General features: G+C 45.9%; 1 protein-coding gene across 3 annotated transcripts in view; it reads left to right on the top strand.

Annotated features, from left to right (window-relative positions):
* The window catches only part of LOC115389579 (protein sidekick-1-like), a 300042-nt gene that overhangs the window by 212690 nt on the left and 74123 nt on the right, over window positions 1–13229 (top strand). For all 3 annotated transcript variants that reach the window (XM_030092998.1, XM_030092999.1, XM_030092997.1), the window contains 2 exons: window positions 8611–8751; window positions 11297–11478. In XM_030092998.1, the coding sequence (XP_029948858.1) occupies window positions 8611–8751; window positions 11297–11478 (323 nt within the window). The remainder of the gene's footprint in view (window positions 1–8610; window positions 8752–11296; window positions 11479–13229) is intronic.

Here is a 13229-nt window from a genome sequence, read left to right as displayed (position 1 = left end):
GCGGGGAAGGAGCCTGAGCTTGTGAGGGAGGCTGAGAGGTACCGGCTAGATATAGTCGGGCTCACCTCCACACATAGCCTGGGCTCTGGAACCCAACCTCTCGAGAAGGGCTGGACTCTCCACTTTTCTGGCGTTGCCCGCGGTGAGAGGCGGCGGGCTGGTGTGGGTTTGCTTATAGCCCCACAGCTCAGCCGCCATGTGTTGGAGTTCACCCCAGTGAACGAGAGGGTTGCATCCCTGCGCCTTCGGGTCGGGGATAGGTGCCTCACTGTTGTTTCGGCTTACGGGCCGAACAGCAGTGCAGAGTACCCGGCCTTCTTGGAGTCCCTGGGAGGGGTGCTGGACAGTGCTCCGACTGGGGACTCCATTGTTCTACTGGGGGACTTCAACGCCCACGTGGGCAGCGACAGTGAGACCTGGAAGGGGGTGATTGGATCGCACGGCCTCCCCGATCTGAACCTGAGTGGTGTTCTGTTATTGGACTTCTGTGCTAGTCACAGTTTGTCCATAATGAACACCATGTTCGAGCACAGGGGTGTCCATAAGTGCACTTGGCACCAGGACACCCTAGGTCGGAGGTCGATGATCGACTTTGTTGTCGTGTCATCTGACCTCCGGCCGCGTGTTTTGGACACTCGGGTGAAGAGAGGGGCAGAGCTGTCGACCGATCACCACCTGGTGGTGAGTTGGATTCGCTGGCGGAGGAGGAAACCGGACAGACTTGGCAGACCCAAACGTGTTGTGAGGGTCTGCTGGGAACTTCTGGCGGAACCCTCTGTCAGCATGGCTTTCAACTCCCACCTCCGGGAGAGCTTCTCTCATGTCCCGAGGGAGGCTGGGGACATTGAGTCCGAGTGGACCATGTTCTCCACCTCCATTGTCGAAGCAGCTGCTCGGAGCTGTGGTCGTAAGGTCTCCGGTGCCTGTCGTGGCGGCAACCCCCGAACCCGGTGGTGGACACCGGAAGTAAGGGCTGCTGTCAAGCTGAAGAAGGAGTCCTATCGAGCCTTGCTGGCTCATGGGACTCCCGAAGCACCTGACGGGTACCGGCAGGCCAAGCGAACTGCAGCCCGAGCAGTTGTGGAGGCAAAAACTCGGGTCTGGGAGGAGTTCGGGGAGGCCATGGAGGAGGACTATCGGTCGGCCTCGAAGAAATTCTGGCAAACCGTCCGGCGCCTCAGGAGGGGAAAGCAGGTCTCCGCCAACACTGTTTACCGTGGAGGTGGGGAGCTGCTGACCTCAACTGGGGATATTGTTGGACGGTGGAAGGAATACTTCGAGGACCTTCTCAATCCCATCGCCACGTCTTCCGTGGAGGAAGCAGAGGCTGAGGTCTCAGAGGTGGACTCGTCCATCACCCAAGCTGAAGTCACTGAGGTGGTTGGCAAGCTCCTCGGTGGCAAGGCACCGGGGGTGGACGAGATTCGGCCTGAGTACCTTAAGTCTCTGGATGTGTAGGGACTGTCTTGGTTGACACGTCTCTGCAACATCGCGTGGCGGTCGGGAACGGTGCCTCTGGATTGGCAGACCGGGGTGGTGGTCCCCCTGTTTAAAAAGGGGGACCGGAGGGTGTGCTCCAACTATAGGGGGATTACACTCCTCAGCCTCCCCGGGAAAGTCTATTCCAGGGTACTGGAGAGGAGGATCCGACCGATAGTCGAACCTCGGATCCAGGAGGAACAATGCGGTTTTCGTCCTGGTCGTGGAACAGTGGACCAGCTCTATACCCTCCATAGGGTGCTCGAGGGTTCGTGGGAGTTTGCCCAACCAGTCCACATGTGTTTTGTGGATTTGGAGAAGGCATTCGACCGTGTCCCTCGTGGTGTCTTGTGGGGGGTGCTCCGGGAATACGGAGTCCGGGGCCCCTTGTTAAGGGCCGTCCGGTCTTTGTATGACCGGAGTAGGAGTCTGGTCCGCATTGCCGGCAGTAAGTCGGACCTGTTCCCGGTGCATGTTGGACTCCGGCAGGGCTGCCCTTTGTCACCGGTTCTGTTCATAATCTTCATGGACAGAATTTCTAGGTGCTGCCAGGGGCCGGAGGGGGTCCGGTTCGGGAACCACAGGATTTTATCTCTGCTTTTTGCAGATGATGTTGTCCTGTTGGCTTCATCGAACCCGGACCTACAGCATGCACTGGGGCGGTTCGCAGCCGAGTGTGAAGCGGCAGGGATGAGGATCAGCACCTCCAAATCCGAGGCCATGGTCCTCGACCGGAGGAAGGTGGCTTGCCCCCTCCAGGTTGGTGGAGAGACCCTAGCCCAAGTGGAGGAGTTCAAGTATCTTGGGATCTTGTTCACGAGTGGGGGACGGATGGAGCGTGAGATTGACAGGCGGATCGGTGCAGCGGCTGCAGTGATGCAGTCGTTGTATCGGTCCGTCGTGGTGAAGAAGGAGCTGAGCCGAAAGGCGAAGCTCTCGATTTACCGGTCAATCTACGTTCCCACCCTCACCTATGGTCATGAGCTTTGGGTCATGACCGAAAGGACAAGATCCCGGATACAAGCGGCCGAAATGAGCTTCCTCCGTAGGGTGGCTGGGCGCTCCCTTAGAGATAGGGTGAGGAGCTCAGTCACCAGGGAGGAGCTCGGAGTAGAGCCGCTACTCCTCCACATCGAGAGGAACCAGCTGAGGTGGCTCGGACATCTGTTTAGGATGCCTCCTGGACGCCTCCCCAGGGAGGTGTTCCGGGCATGTCCCACTGGGAGGAGACCCCGGGGAAGACCCAGGACACGCTGGAGAGACTATGTCTCTCGGCTGGCCTGGGAACGCCTTGGGATCCTCCCAGAGGAGCTGGAGGAAGTGTCTGGGGACAGGGAAGTCTGGGCATCCCTGCTGAGACTGCTGCCCCCGCGACCCGGCCCCGGATAAGCGGTAGAAAATGGATGGATGGATGGATGGATGTATATCATTGTGCTTTGCGACATGTATGCAAATCACATCAAACTATAATTCTCTTTACATTTGGAGCTAAGCGCCTTCTGGCATTAGTCTTTGAATCCCAGTAAATGTACATTTTATAATAATAGCATTACGTGTTTTGCTTTTTATTAGGTTTATTTAATTAGCCTGCAGCATGAGAGGTCAGCCTTTATTTTCATAGAGCTGAATAGATCAGCATCGCTGCTGTGTCCTCCAAATGATCGCTGCGTTGTGACAGCTAATTAGATGTTAAAATTAAAAAAGGAGGACCAGAAAGTTCTAAGAGCAGATAAGGATCAGTTATTGACCGGTATAGATTGAGGTTGCGCTTTATACATTCATGCATTTCTTTATCGAAGTCGACCTTTTGCTGCGTCTTCTTGCAGGAGATTCTTCTCATTTACATGAAAATGAAAAGTTCCATTATTCATGTTACACTCAAATTTCCGGTGCGGTGAACCCAATCAGTCTAGTTTTGAAACACATTCCTTACATTTCCTCTAAACAAAACCATTTTGTGTCTCAAGCTCCTGCAATAGGTGATGATTAGCTCGTAATTGGAGTTTCTGTAAAGTAATGAGGCCTAACATGAAAACTGTTCAGCATGATGTTTTGCTTTGATTGGGGATTAAAGACTTATTAATAAATAAGTAATGAGTAGCGACTGAAGCGTTCACAGTGAGGGAAAACTTCTCAAAGAGAAACACTAATACTTAATGTAACAGATCCCTATATCACTAACAATAAACTGTATGTATCATCACTTTTGAAAAGAGGCTTTCAGAGTAAAAATATACTCATAAAACATTGAAAAATTGAAGGATCTTTGAAGTACCTCGGTGCATATCCAGTGAGAGCTTTAATTAAATGTTATGAAACAGTGTTATAAACTAATGACTCATTATTACAGTTTCACCAATGTTCTCTTGTAAGTAATTGTCATGCATCATGTTGTGCCAACAGCTTGTTAATGTTTCTTAATTATCAAACCATTCCTGATTCGGTCCTTAGAGAGTCTTACAAGAAATTTAATTTACATGCAAAGATGTGATCATATGCTTTGATGCTGATGGTGGTGATAGACAACTGTTGCTCTGCTTTTGTCTAAAATCTATAATCGCTGCCTTCGCTCTAAAACATTTCATGTTGTGTTCAAGAAGAACATTTGTCCTTCTATATGTTGGCACAAATCCCCACTGACTGTTTGTCCATCCTGGTATTCAGCTAGTTTTACTCAAATGTGATTCACGCACGCAGCCTCACTGAAACACACACTCATTAGGTTTCAGTGGCCAAAGGTCAAGATCACTGTGACCTGATGAATTCTCATTAACACCACATCTCAGCAGACCCTCCAGGGAATTTCTTCAATGTTCCCACATGTGTGCACTCTCAGTTAATCAGGTTTCAGTTGGTACAAATCAACGTCACGTTGTGTTTGTCTAGTTTTCGTGAGAACAGGATGCCTGTATCACCTTTTTTTAATGATTCCTCTACAGCAGGAGTCTTCAATGTGTTTTCCACCTCCACCCTCACAGAGCGTGTCCGTCTCCACAGCTTAGATACAGCACATCCTTTATCTGTGACTGTTGCACTTGAGTGTATTTCATTAATTTTTTCTCATTTACTTTAAAGAACTTGTGTTTAACTGAATACACATGATGTTTCATCGTCCATTTATTACTTTTTACCAAGGTCCCCCCCCCAAGGTTTCATCTGACAGTTGAAGCAGATGAATGCAGCTTTTGAAACTGATACAATTGGAAAATGAGTCTGGGAATAGGCATCATTGTAACCTCACAGTTTTTTTTTTTGTTTGTTTTTTTGTTTTTTATTTTGTTTTTTAATTAATTTCTGCCACCGAGTATTCAAATGAATCTCTCGTGCTGTCAGCAGGAGTGGCTCACACTTTGGAAACCACGGCTCTACGGTCTTGATTAGATATACAGAAAAATCTACTTCAAATTGAGAAACAAATAGCCATGCAGCTGCAGTCCCGTTTAATTTAATTTGCAGTTTTTCAATCTGTACATGAGGCTATTTTTTCACCTTTAGGTTGTTCACTTTAAGTAATGTCTGAATTGCTCCACTGACTGAGCTGACCTGCCTGCTGCCAGACCAGCCCCAGAGGGGCAGGTATCATGCTCCCAGAGACAAAATAAACCCAGTCTCCGTGCAATGATTAGTGACAGTCTTATCTTTATTTGGGCAAGTGGTGCAGGATGGCTTTTTAACAAGGAGCAGAGGAGGATCTCTTCAGAGTTTGTAGTGTTGACTTGTCCCTGGCAGCTCCACTTCTCCTTGATCAATCAAGAGTCAATTAAATGTTTCTGCATTAGAAATCAAGAGGTCTCCTGAGGTATTTTTTTTTTCTACTTTTAGTATAAACACATTTCTCTCTCAGTCTGAACACCAGATAAAACGAGAGAGGGCATCTTCTGCAATATCTTGACTGGTATTCTTAAAAAATAATAATATCTAATATTATAGCAACAATTGTGGCATTCAGTGCGTCCTGTTTATGGAAGTTATGAAAGCAAGATAACTCTTATACACAATGCACCCATATGCTGCATCTTGTAAGATTATGCTAAAACTATATCATACTTTCCTGACGGTCTCTTTAGTCTGTCACCCTTCTGCATTTATATGCATTTCCAGCCTCCGGAAAAAACACGCAATATTAAAGGAGGCTAGAATTACAGAAACAAAAACACACTCGTTCATTCTGCTTGTACCCACTCGCATCGCACCCTTTTCCTACCTCTGTTGGCATCACTCTTTCTCGCTCTTTTTCCATCCGGATCAACACTTTCATATCGTGTTTAAATAAGGACAGGCTTAAGCATCCCAGTAACGCCACTAAATGTACGAGTCGGACATGGATTTAGCCAGAAAGCCAGCAGGCATTAGACTGTGGAGAATGACACAGATAGAAACTTTTCCTAATTCCCAGAGAGCACAGAGACTCGCAAAATACACCCCCTCTCTCCTTCGTGCTCATACACCAGAAAGTATGTACATTTCCTGCAGAAAGTGTCCTCTTTTCCTGAATAACTGGGGACGGAGAAAGTGTGTCACACGACTTTAACTTTGCTGTAGTGTTTGTTTTGTTTGGCTGCAGAACATGTAGAAGTGTTTGTAAGTGTACGAGCGTGAATCTGAAGGTTCGCGTGAGTGGGATGGTGCGAGGTTTATATTTTTTATCTCCAGCGTGAAGCAGTTGTCCTCATGCTGAACCCACTGTATGAAATATTTACCCGTGGTTGGGAGGGAATTAAGGCAACTCGTGAGGAGTTTCTGCCACCGAGCGAAAAGCGTGTCAGCGTGCGGTCTTTCCTCGGAAGCGGGGAATGACCGCGTCTGTTTTAGTACTGTACGGCTGCGCGTGTGTTTGTGCAGCGTGAGTTTGCGTGTCTGTATTAATGTGCATCATCAATTTCAGTCAAAAGCAGTGGCACAGTTGAGGATTATATATACCTCATTCCCAGACAGCTACTCTAATGCCCATCTCATTCACACAAGGCCCATTAGACTGTGTGTGTGTGTGTGTGTGTGTGTGTGTGTGTGTGTGTGTGTGTGTGTGTGTGTGTGTGTGTGTGTGTGTGTGTGTGTGTGTGTGTGTGTGTGTGCCTGCAGCACCTGGTGTCTGACAGTGCCTAACCTAATGGAAGTAAAGCACAGCTGTAAAACCACTGGCCTGTGCTATATATCCGCCTGCGCGAGTCTCGAGCTAACAGCTTTCACACCCCTGCTCTCTCTCACACACACACACACACAGACACACACACACACACACACACACACACACACACACACACACACACACAAACACGGCTATGCATATACATTTAAAGACATGTACAGGTTCAGACACAAATACAGAGACGCACGAGTCATCTAATGGTTTCGATCATTCAGAGAGAGCCTGGCGGTGGGGGGGGGTGGGGGGGGTGGGGGTAACGGAAATCTCCAGACATAATCCATGGAAGCGAAAAGACCATCGGATGTAGCAGTCTGTCTTAAGCTGGGAGAAATTTGTTTGCTGTATGTATGTGTGTGTGTGTGTGTGTGTGTGTGTGTGTGTGTGTGTGTGTGTGTGTGTGTGTGTGTGTGTGTGTGCGCGTGAGCGTGCGTGCGTGTGTGCGTGTGACCACATATGGCTCTGATTACGTTTGCTGAGCTGCTTACAGTAAAGCCAGAGGCTGACCAGCTCAGCCTGTGTGCTTTACCAAGCATGAGAGGGCCGAGAGCTTTAATCACGAGCGGGGTTGGGGGGGGGTTGGGAGGGGAGGGGGGCGGGGGGGGGGGGGTGCATGAGGGGGGAGATGAGTAAAAGATAGATGGATGAAATAATTGAGGTCAGAGGACGCCATGGAGGAAAGGTGAAAGTTTGCAGATGGGAAGAGAAAAAAATTGAGAAATAGTTCGAAATGTCAAAGGAGAAATGGGGGGAGCGGTCTGGAGAGACACATGAGGGCAAAGGGAGTGAGGGATCACAGTGTCTCTCTGGAAATAAAAAAGACAAGCTCTTTGCTCATTCTCTCCTAATAGTGATTTAACTATCTTTTGCTGCCACACTGTTCAGCTGCTCTTCTGGGGGGGTTGAGGTTGAAATGGAAGCTGCCCAGAGAAGAGTGTTTGAATATAAATGAAAGACAAGTCGACAAAGCTTGGAGTTACAATGAGAGAAATAAGTCAGAATAATAACAATAACCTGCAACGTACTGGACGGGAAATGCCGACTGGGTCTCGTAAGCTGCTGGTGAATTAAACGAGCTTGGAGTTCATAAACATTTTTACATTTGTTGTTTTAAACACTCGGTCTCAGCTCCATCATTCCCAGGGGAAATCCCCGAGTGCGCTGGAAGTGATGCGTTAAACGTTTCTTGCAGAAGCAGCAGCGTTTTGTTTGAAATAAATGAACAGTATAGCCCGAAATGAAAAACAAATGTATTAAATGAAATTGGAAGATACACCAAGAGACAGGCGGGGAGACAGGCGAGCACAGAATTCAATAAGAATTCATCAGAGCTGCTTAAACTGTGAGATGATGCTCCATAATAAGCTAATGCTTCGTCCCATGTATCTCTGCTGACAAACACCATAATTTGTTTGTAGACAATATGACCCCCAGTGCTGAAAAGATGAAGTTACTCAGGAAGGTATTGCCATTAAAGTGTTTTGTATTTTAGTGTTGCTGAGACTTTGTGATCAGTCATAGCAGGTCACCCAGCACTAATAAGCTCTGATCCTACACTGATCCAGGCCCACCAATATATTCACAACAAATTCCCCAATAAAATAAACAGCGGGCGCCTGCCTGCTTGTCTGGAGGAGAGTTTGTTACTTTTGTGCAAATCCAAAGTGTGTGTGGGCGTGTTTTACATACATAGAGTCACTTTTTTGGTACTTGCCTGATTGATGTTAACAAAAGACCCAATAATGCATATTGTTACATATTTAGGTGAAAACTTGTTTAAGAGTTGGTCTTATGTTCTTTTGTTGAACTGAAGTAATTTTGGTAAAGGTCAAAGTGAAGAGTGAAGAATGATAATGAAATGTAACCTGAGAGTGTAATTTCCCAAGAAAGTGTTAAATACATGTGTGTAAGTGGTTGTGTCAAGGAAGGACCGTAAACCATTGTGAAGTCCCCCCCCCCGCTCAAACACATCTGTGTGTGTCTGTCAGGTTGATGCTGAGGGAGGAGGCGCCCAGTGCTCCTCCAAAGAATATTGTAGCCAGCGGGCGAACGAACCAGTCCATCATGGTGCAGTGGCAGCCTCCACCAGAGCCCCAGCTGAATGGAGTCCTTCGGGGATACGTGCTCAGGTAAACACACAGAATCATTGACATGTTTTTTTTTTTTTTGTTTTTTTTTTTAATTCCACAGCTTCAGTTGAATTCTCGAGTCGCAGACAGGAAACAAAGGGTGAGGAGGGTGGGTGTGAAATGCGGCACAGGCGACATGCATGCAGCCGTGTCGATGTATGCATTTCAGTCTGGAGATCATCCAAAATCTTCAGGATTTGTGGACGTTTCTACCTGGTCACAACATTGAATATTATGAACATGTTATCTATTTGTGGACCTTAAACATCTCGAGCGAAGAGGTTGAAGACAGAAATAAATGAATCTCAGATCCATCCTTGTTATATTCAGCATTATTCGTTTTCTCTAGTTATATAGACGAAATGTTATTCTCAGCTTTCCATATTAAAACTTACATGGACAATAATGGTGGGATTAACCAATCATCCCAGTGCTTTAAACACTCAGACGGGCTGCTATCGACTTGTCATGGTTTTGTGTGTGTGGTTGTCTGCCTCCTGAGAGATGTTTCAGCAGTTTTGCTATCGCTATAACATCTTCTTCATCGGTCAGATTATTGGAACAGTGTCTTTTTTCTGGATAATAAGCAGAAATACCATAATGTGTTTTTTATTAGTGTCTGTCGAAGAATATAGACTCCTTTGCAGACTGAAAGCTGAGCAGTTCAGAGTAATGCTCAAAAAATGTGTTTCTTTCAAAGGGATTAAGTTACAAACTCACATCCATTTGGCATTGTACTAAACTAAATTAAAAAAAAATGGACATCATCCAACATTCAGTTTACATCGTCTGACTTAGTTTGAAATACTTTTTTTTTTGTTGTATGTGTGTATTTCATGCCGTTTGCGTTCATTATTAGGTTGTACAAAGTGACTATCAACTCATTGTTTCTGAAAACTGAGCTGATTGTTCAAGTATTAATGCCTAAAAAAATGATGCATAAGAAAATTAGCTTCTCCAACAAATTGTTTGAGTTTTCATTTTCTCTCATCAAGTTAAAAACAGGCAAAGAAAATACCATGAACTTCAAAATTCTATCATTCATGCAGAATTCATGACATACTTTCATAACTGTGTCTAACTTTTATGCAGCACATGCTTTGTGAGATTGCCGAACTTTATTGTTTCTTCAGTATAATATATCTCTGCTAATGGCAGTCTGAATCCATAGGAAATAAAAAGCCAACACTTGCGCTTCTGCTTTTGCATTAATGTTTATTTTATCATTTTAATTAATCTTTAATGTATTTACATCAAATTCAGTTCTAAAAATGTATGTTTTAACAAATTGATTAACAGTGTTCTTCCCCAGTTATTTTCATGACTTCTCACAAATTAATGGGGGAAAAAAACAAATCCTGCTGGAAAGATCCCTGGAGCCCCCTCAGGCAGGCCTGCCCACCACTTTGAAAACCAACTGGTCCAAACAATTACAAAAGTGTTAATGACAGCACTGATGAAATTACTGAAAATGCACATGACAGTGGTTTAATTAAAAAAATGTACAGAAATCTGTCTTCCTGATTTCCACTTTCCGTCTTTCTTTGAGTCACTTCGCACACATTTGCCTGCCATGTGACAGGGTGGCCTTTGAGCAAGCTCGCGCTCCGTCCACTGTGCCTTTGATGCCCTCCTGGAGTGTGACGCAGCGCGTGTAATCAAACTGTCGCCTGCTGCCTCGCACAGATTTGCGTGTAATTTTAGCCAAAGTTATTGTGTCTTTATTATTTGTTCAGCGTGTACGGGCTGCAGAGATTAGAAGGAAGCAGAAGGAAAGACTTTGACGCTCTTCTATCATTTCAGCGAGATAGGACAGAGCTCCGACAACCTCCTTCCACTGCTGTATCAGCGAGCAGCTCCTCACTCTCTTTCCTCGATTTTCCCTCTTCCTCCTCCTCCTCCTCCTCCTCCTGTTCCTCCCAGGGTGGGTGTCAGTGTGTCAGGAGCAGAGAGAGAAGAGAGGGGTTATCTCCTCTCCTCTGCACAGATCCCCTGTCAGCCTCCAGCATCCCCTCACTTTGTGCGCCCCGGTTTTGTGTGTGTACGAGCATGTTTCCGTGTGTGTGAGCGCTGACTCAGCCGGTGAATCGTCAGACTATCCTGTTACACTGAATGGCCGTCATATTAAAACGCTGACATGGGGATTATTACGCCATTGAGCTCCATCAGATATGTACATTTCCAAAGTGGTCTTGCGCCTCCACGTCTCCTCAGATCATATATCCTTTTAAGTTGACGCTTATATCACATGTAGTAAAGAGAAGGTCTTGAAGGTGCACCGTTCACGAATGGCTTTGAAGGTTGTCAATCTTTTGGAGGACAGAAGACAGAGAAAGGTATCAGCTTCATTAGCTTAGAATCTTTAAAAGACCTACAAATAATTTTGAAAAGTTCAACAATTATAATTGTGTGTGCAGTTTACACACTGAATTCAAATTAGATTAAAATGAAATAGATACAATAGATTGCCATGTATTTCGAGGTATAAACTCTCTTTGCACTTGTTTTTGCTGCAAACAAACTTTTTTCTCCTGTGTTTGTGTAGGTACCGTCTGGCAGGGCTGCCAGGGGACTACCAGGAAAAGAATATCAGCAGCCCAGAGACCAACTACTGTCTGCTGAAAGATCTGATCATCTGGACGCAGTACCAGATCCAGGTGGCTGCCTACACGGGGGCAGGCCTGGGTGTCTACAGCAGTCCTGTTACTGAGTACACACTGCAGGGAGGTGAGCAGAATATGCACACACACGCACACACATCCACCATATATTTAGTTTCTCATTCATAATTAGCACATAAACATAGCATTCCTTTAATACACTGAATTGTAATTTTCACAAGTTCTTTCTCGAGATCTGAATGAAAGCAGCTTTACATCTGGTCAGTCCCACAATATGGAAATATATTCCCAGTCTTTTAATATGCTGTGCAGATGGTTGGCAAAATGGCTAGCTTGATCATAATATTTAAAAATGGATTGATTGTTAATCACATGAATTTTAAATAATTCAGGATGCAGCAGCGTTGTTTCCTGATGGTTTTGTCTGACAGACAGATTGTCGCCAGTCGCACACACCATGTGGAGATTCTGAAACTTGGTATTTATTATCCGGGGTAAAAGCAAAGCTTCTGGCTGAGATGTGTTTTTAATGCAGCTGAAGAGTAGATTAATAAAGAGAAGGAAAGGTCCATTAACTGATTTAAGGAGGATTGCAAACCTTATCTATATGTCATTAAGGTCTTAAACTCACTGAGACCTTTAGTAATCAAGTGTTACTGACTGATTTTAAACAGCTGGTTGTAGGATGCAGCTGGTTGCCTGTTGAACAATAAAATGTTTTTTTTTTTTTTTTTTTTTTGGTTTTTTTAGAGAAAGAGAGCTTACTTCTCCCACTCACTACTTATGTCTATATATCTGCCGTCAAGTTTTCAGCCTCAAACTATAGACTTGACTTCAAAGTAAAGACATAATAGAACATGTTTTATCTGCTGAGGCCTTTCCTTTCATTGGAGAGAGAAACTAAAGCTAAAATCCACAGAAACGTCTCTCTCGCGGCGGCATGTCAGTGATCATCGTCAGGTTGACTGCGCTCGCTCGTGCTGTGTGTTTTGGAGGCCGATCAGACGACTCGGATCACAGTTGCAAACAGCAGTGATGAGGTCTCGCTGTCGCCCGGCGGGCTTTACTCGCTCAACTTTGAGACGAGCCATCTGATGCAGCTCGCACTTGTGCTGAAGCTGCCCCGGAGGCATCCACCCCCCCACGGGCACGGCAGCCTCAGTCAGCTGGGAGGAGACCCTGGAGGCGGCCCAGGACGTGCTGCAGGGACTACAAGTCCCATCTGCCCCACAAAGCTCCATGGGATGCTGCACGAGCCAGGGAGAAGTCACGGGCTAAGAGTTTCTCTACTACTCTATAAACACATAATATGACTTCTAATAGTGTGTTTATTGTAATAAACATGGCTGCACAGAGGAACACACTTTCAGCTCTTTCCAGAGCAAATCAATGGAGCGGTTGTGGAGGAATGGAAGTGAAGATTGTAAAGGGAGATGAGAGGAAGTGGTTGTGGGGGGGGTAAATCTTCTTTAAACACGTGCTCGTCTCTTCCTGACTTTTATTCCAACAGTATATTATCATTATTAAAGATAGACTGAGCTGCACACGCGCACACACACATGCTCGCGCACACGTACATAAAACCCACAGTCATTATTACAAGAGTTCGGGACAGGTTTATAGACTCAGGAGAGGGAGTTAGGCTCATTAATTATTCTAATGCGGTTTAATGGGAGTGGCTGCGATGGATTGGACATTTTCTCCTTCTCTCGCTGTCTCTGAGAGGACGCGGCTGGACTCGGTGTACGTCTCTGATAACATTTCTTTCCGCCCGCTCTCACTCTCTCTCGCGAGCTGCCGCGCACGCATACTAAGATTCCCCCAAAGGGCAGAGTTTAGTGTTTTATCTGGAGCTGT

The sequence above is a fragment of the Salarias fasciatus genome, chromosome 6, assembly GCF_902148845.1.
Source record: "Salarias fasciatus chromosome 6, fSalaFa1.1, whole genome shotgun sequence".
Lineage (NCBI taxonomy): Eukaryota > Metazoa > Chordata > Actinopteri > Blenniiformes > Blenniidae > Salarias > Salarias fasciatus.
Note: the sequence above shows the minus strand (reverse complement) of the source record. Positions and strands in the feature narration are given on the sequence as shown.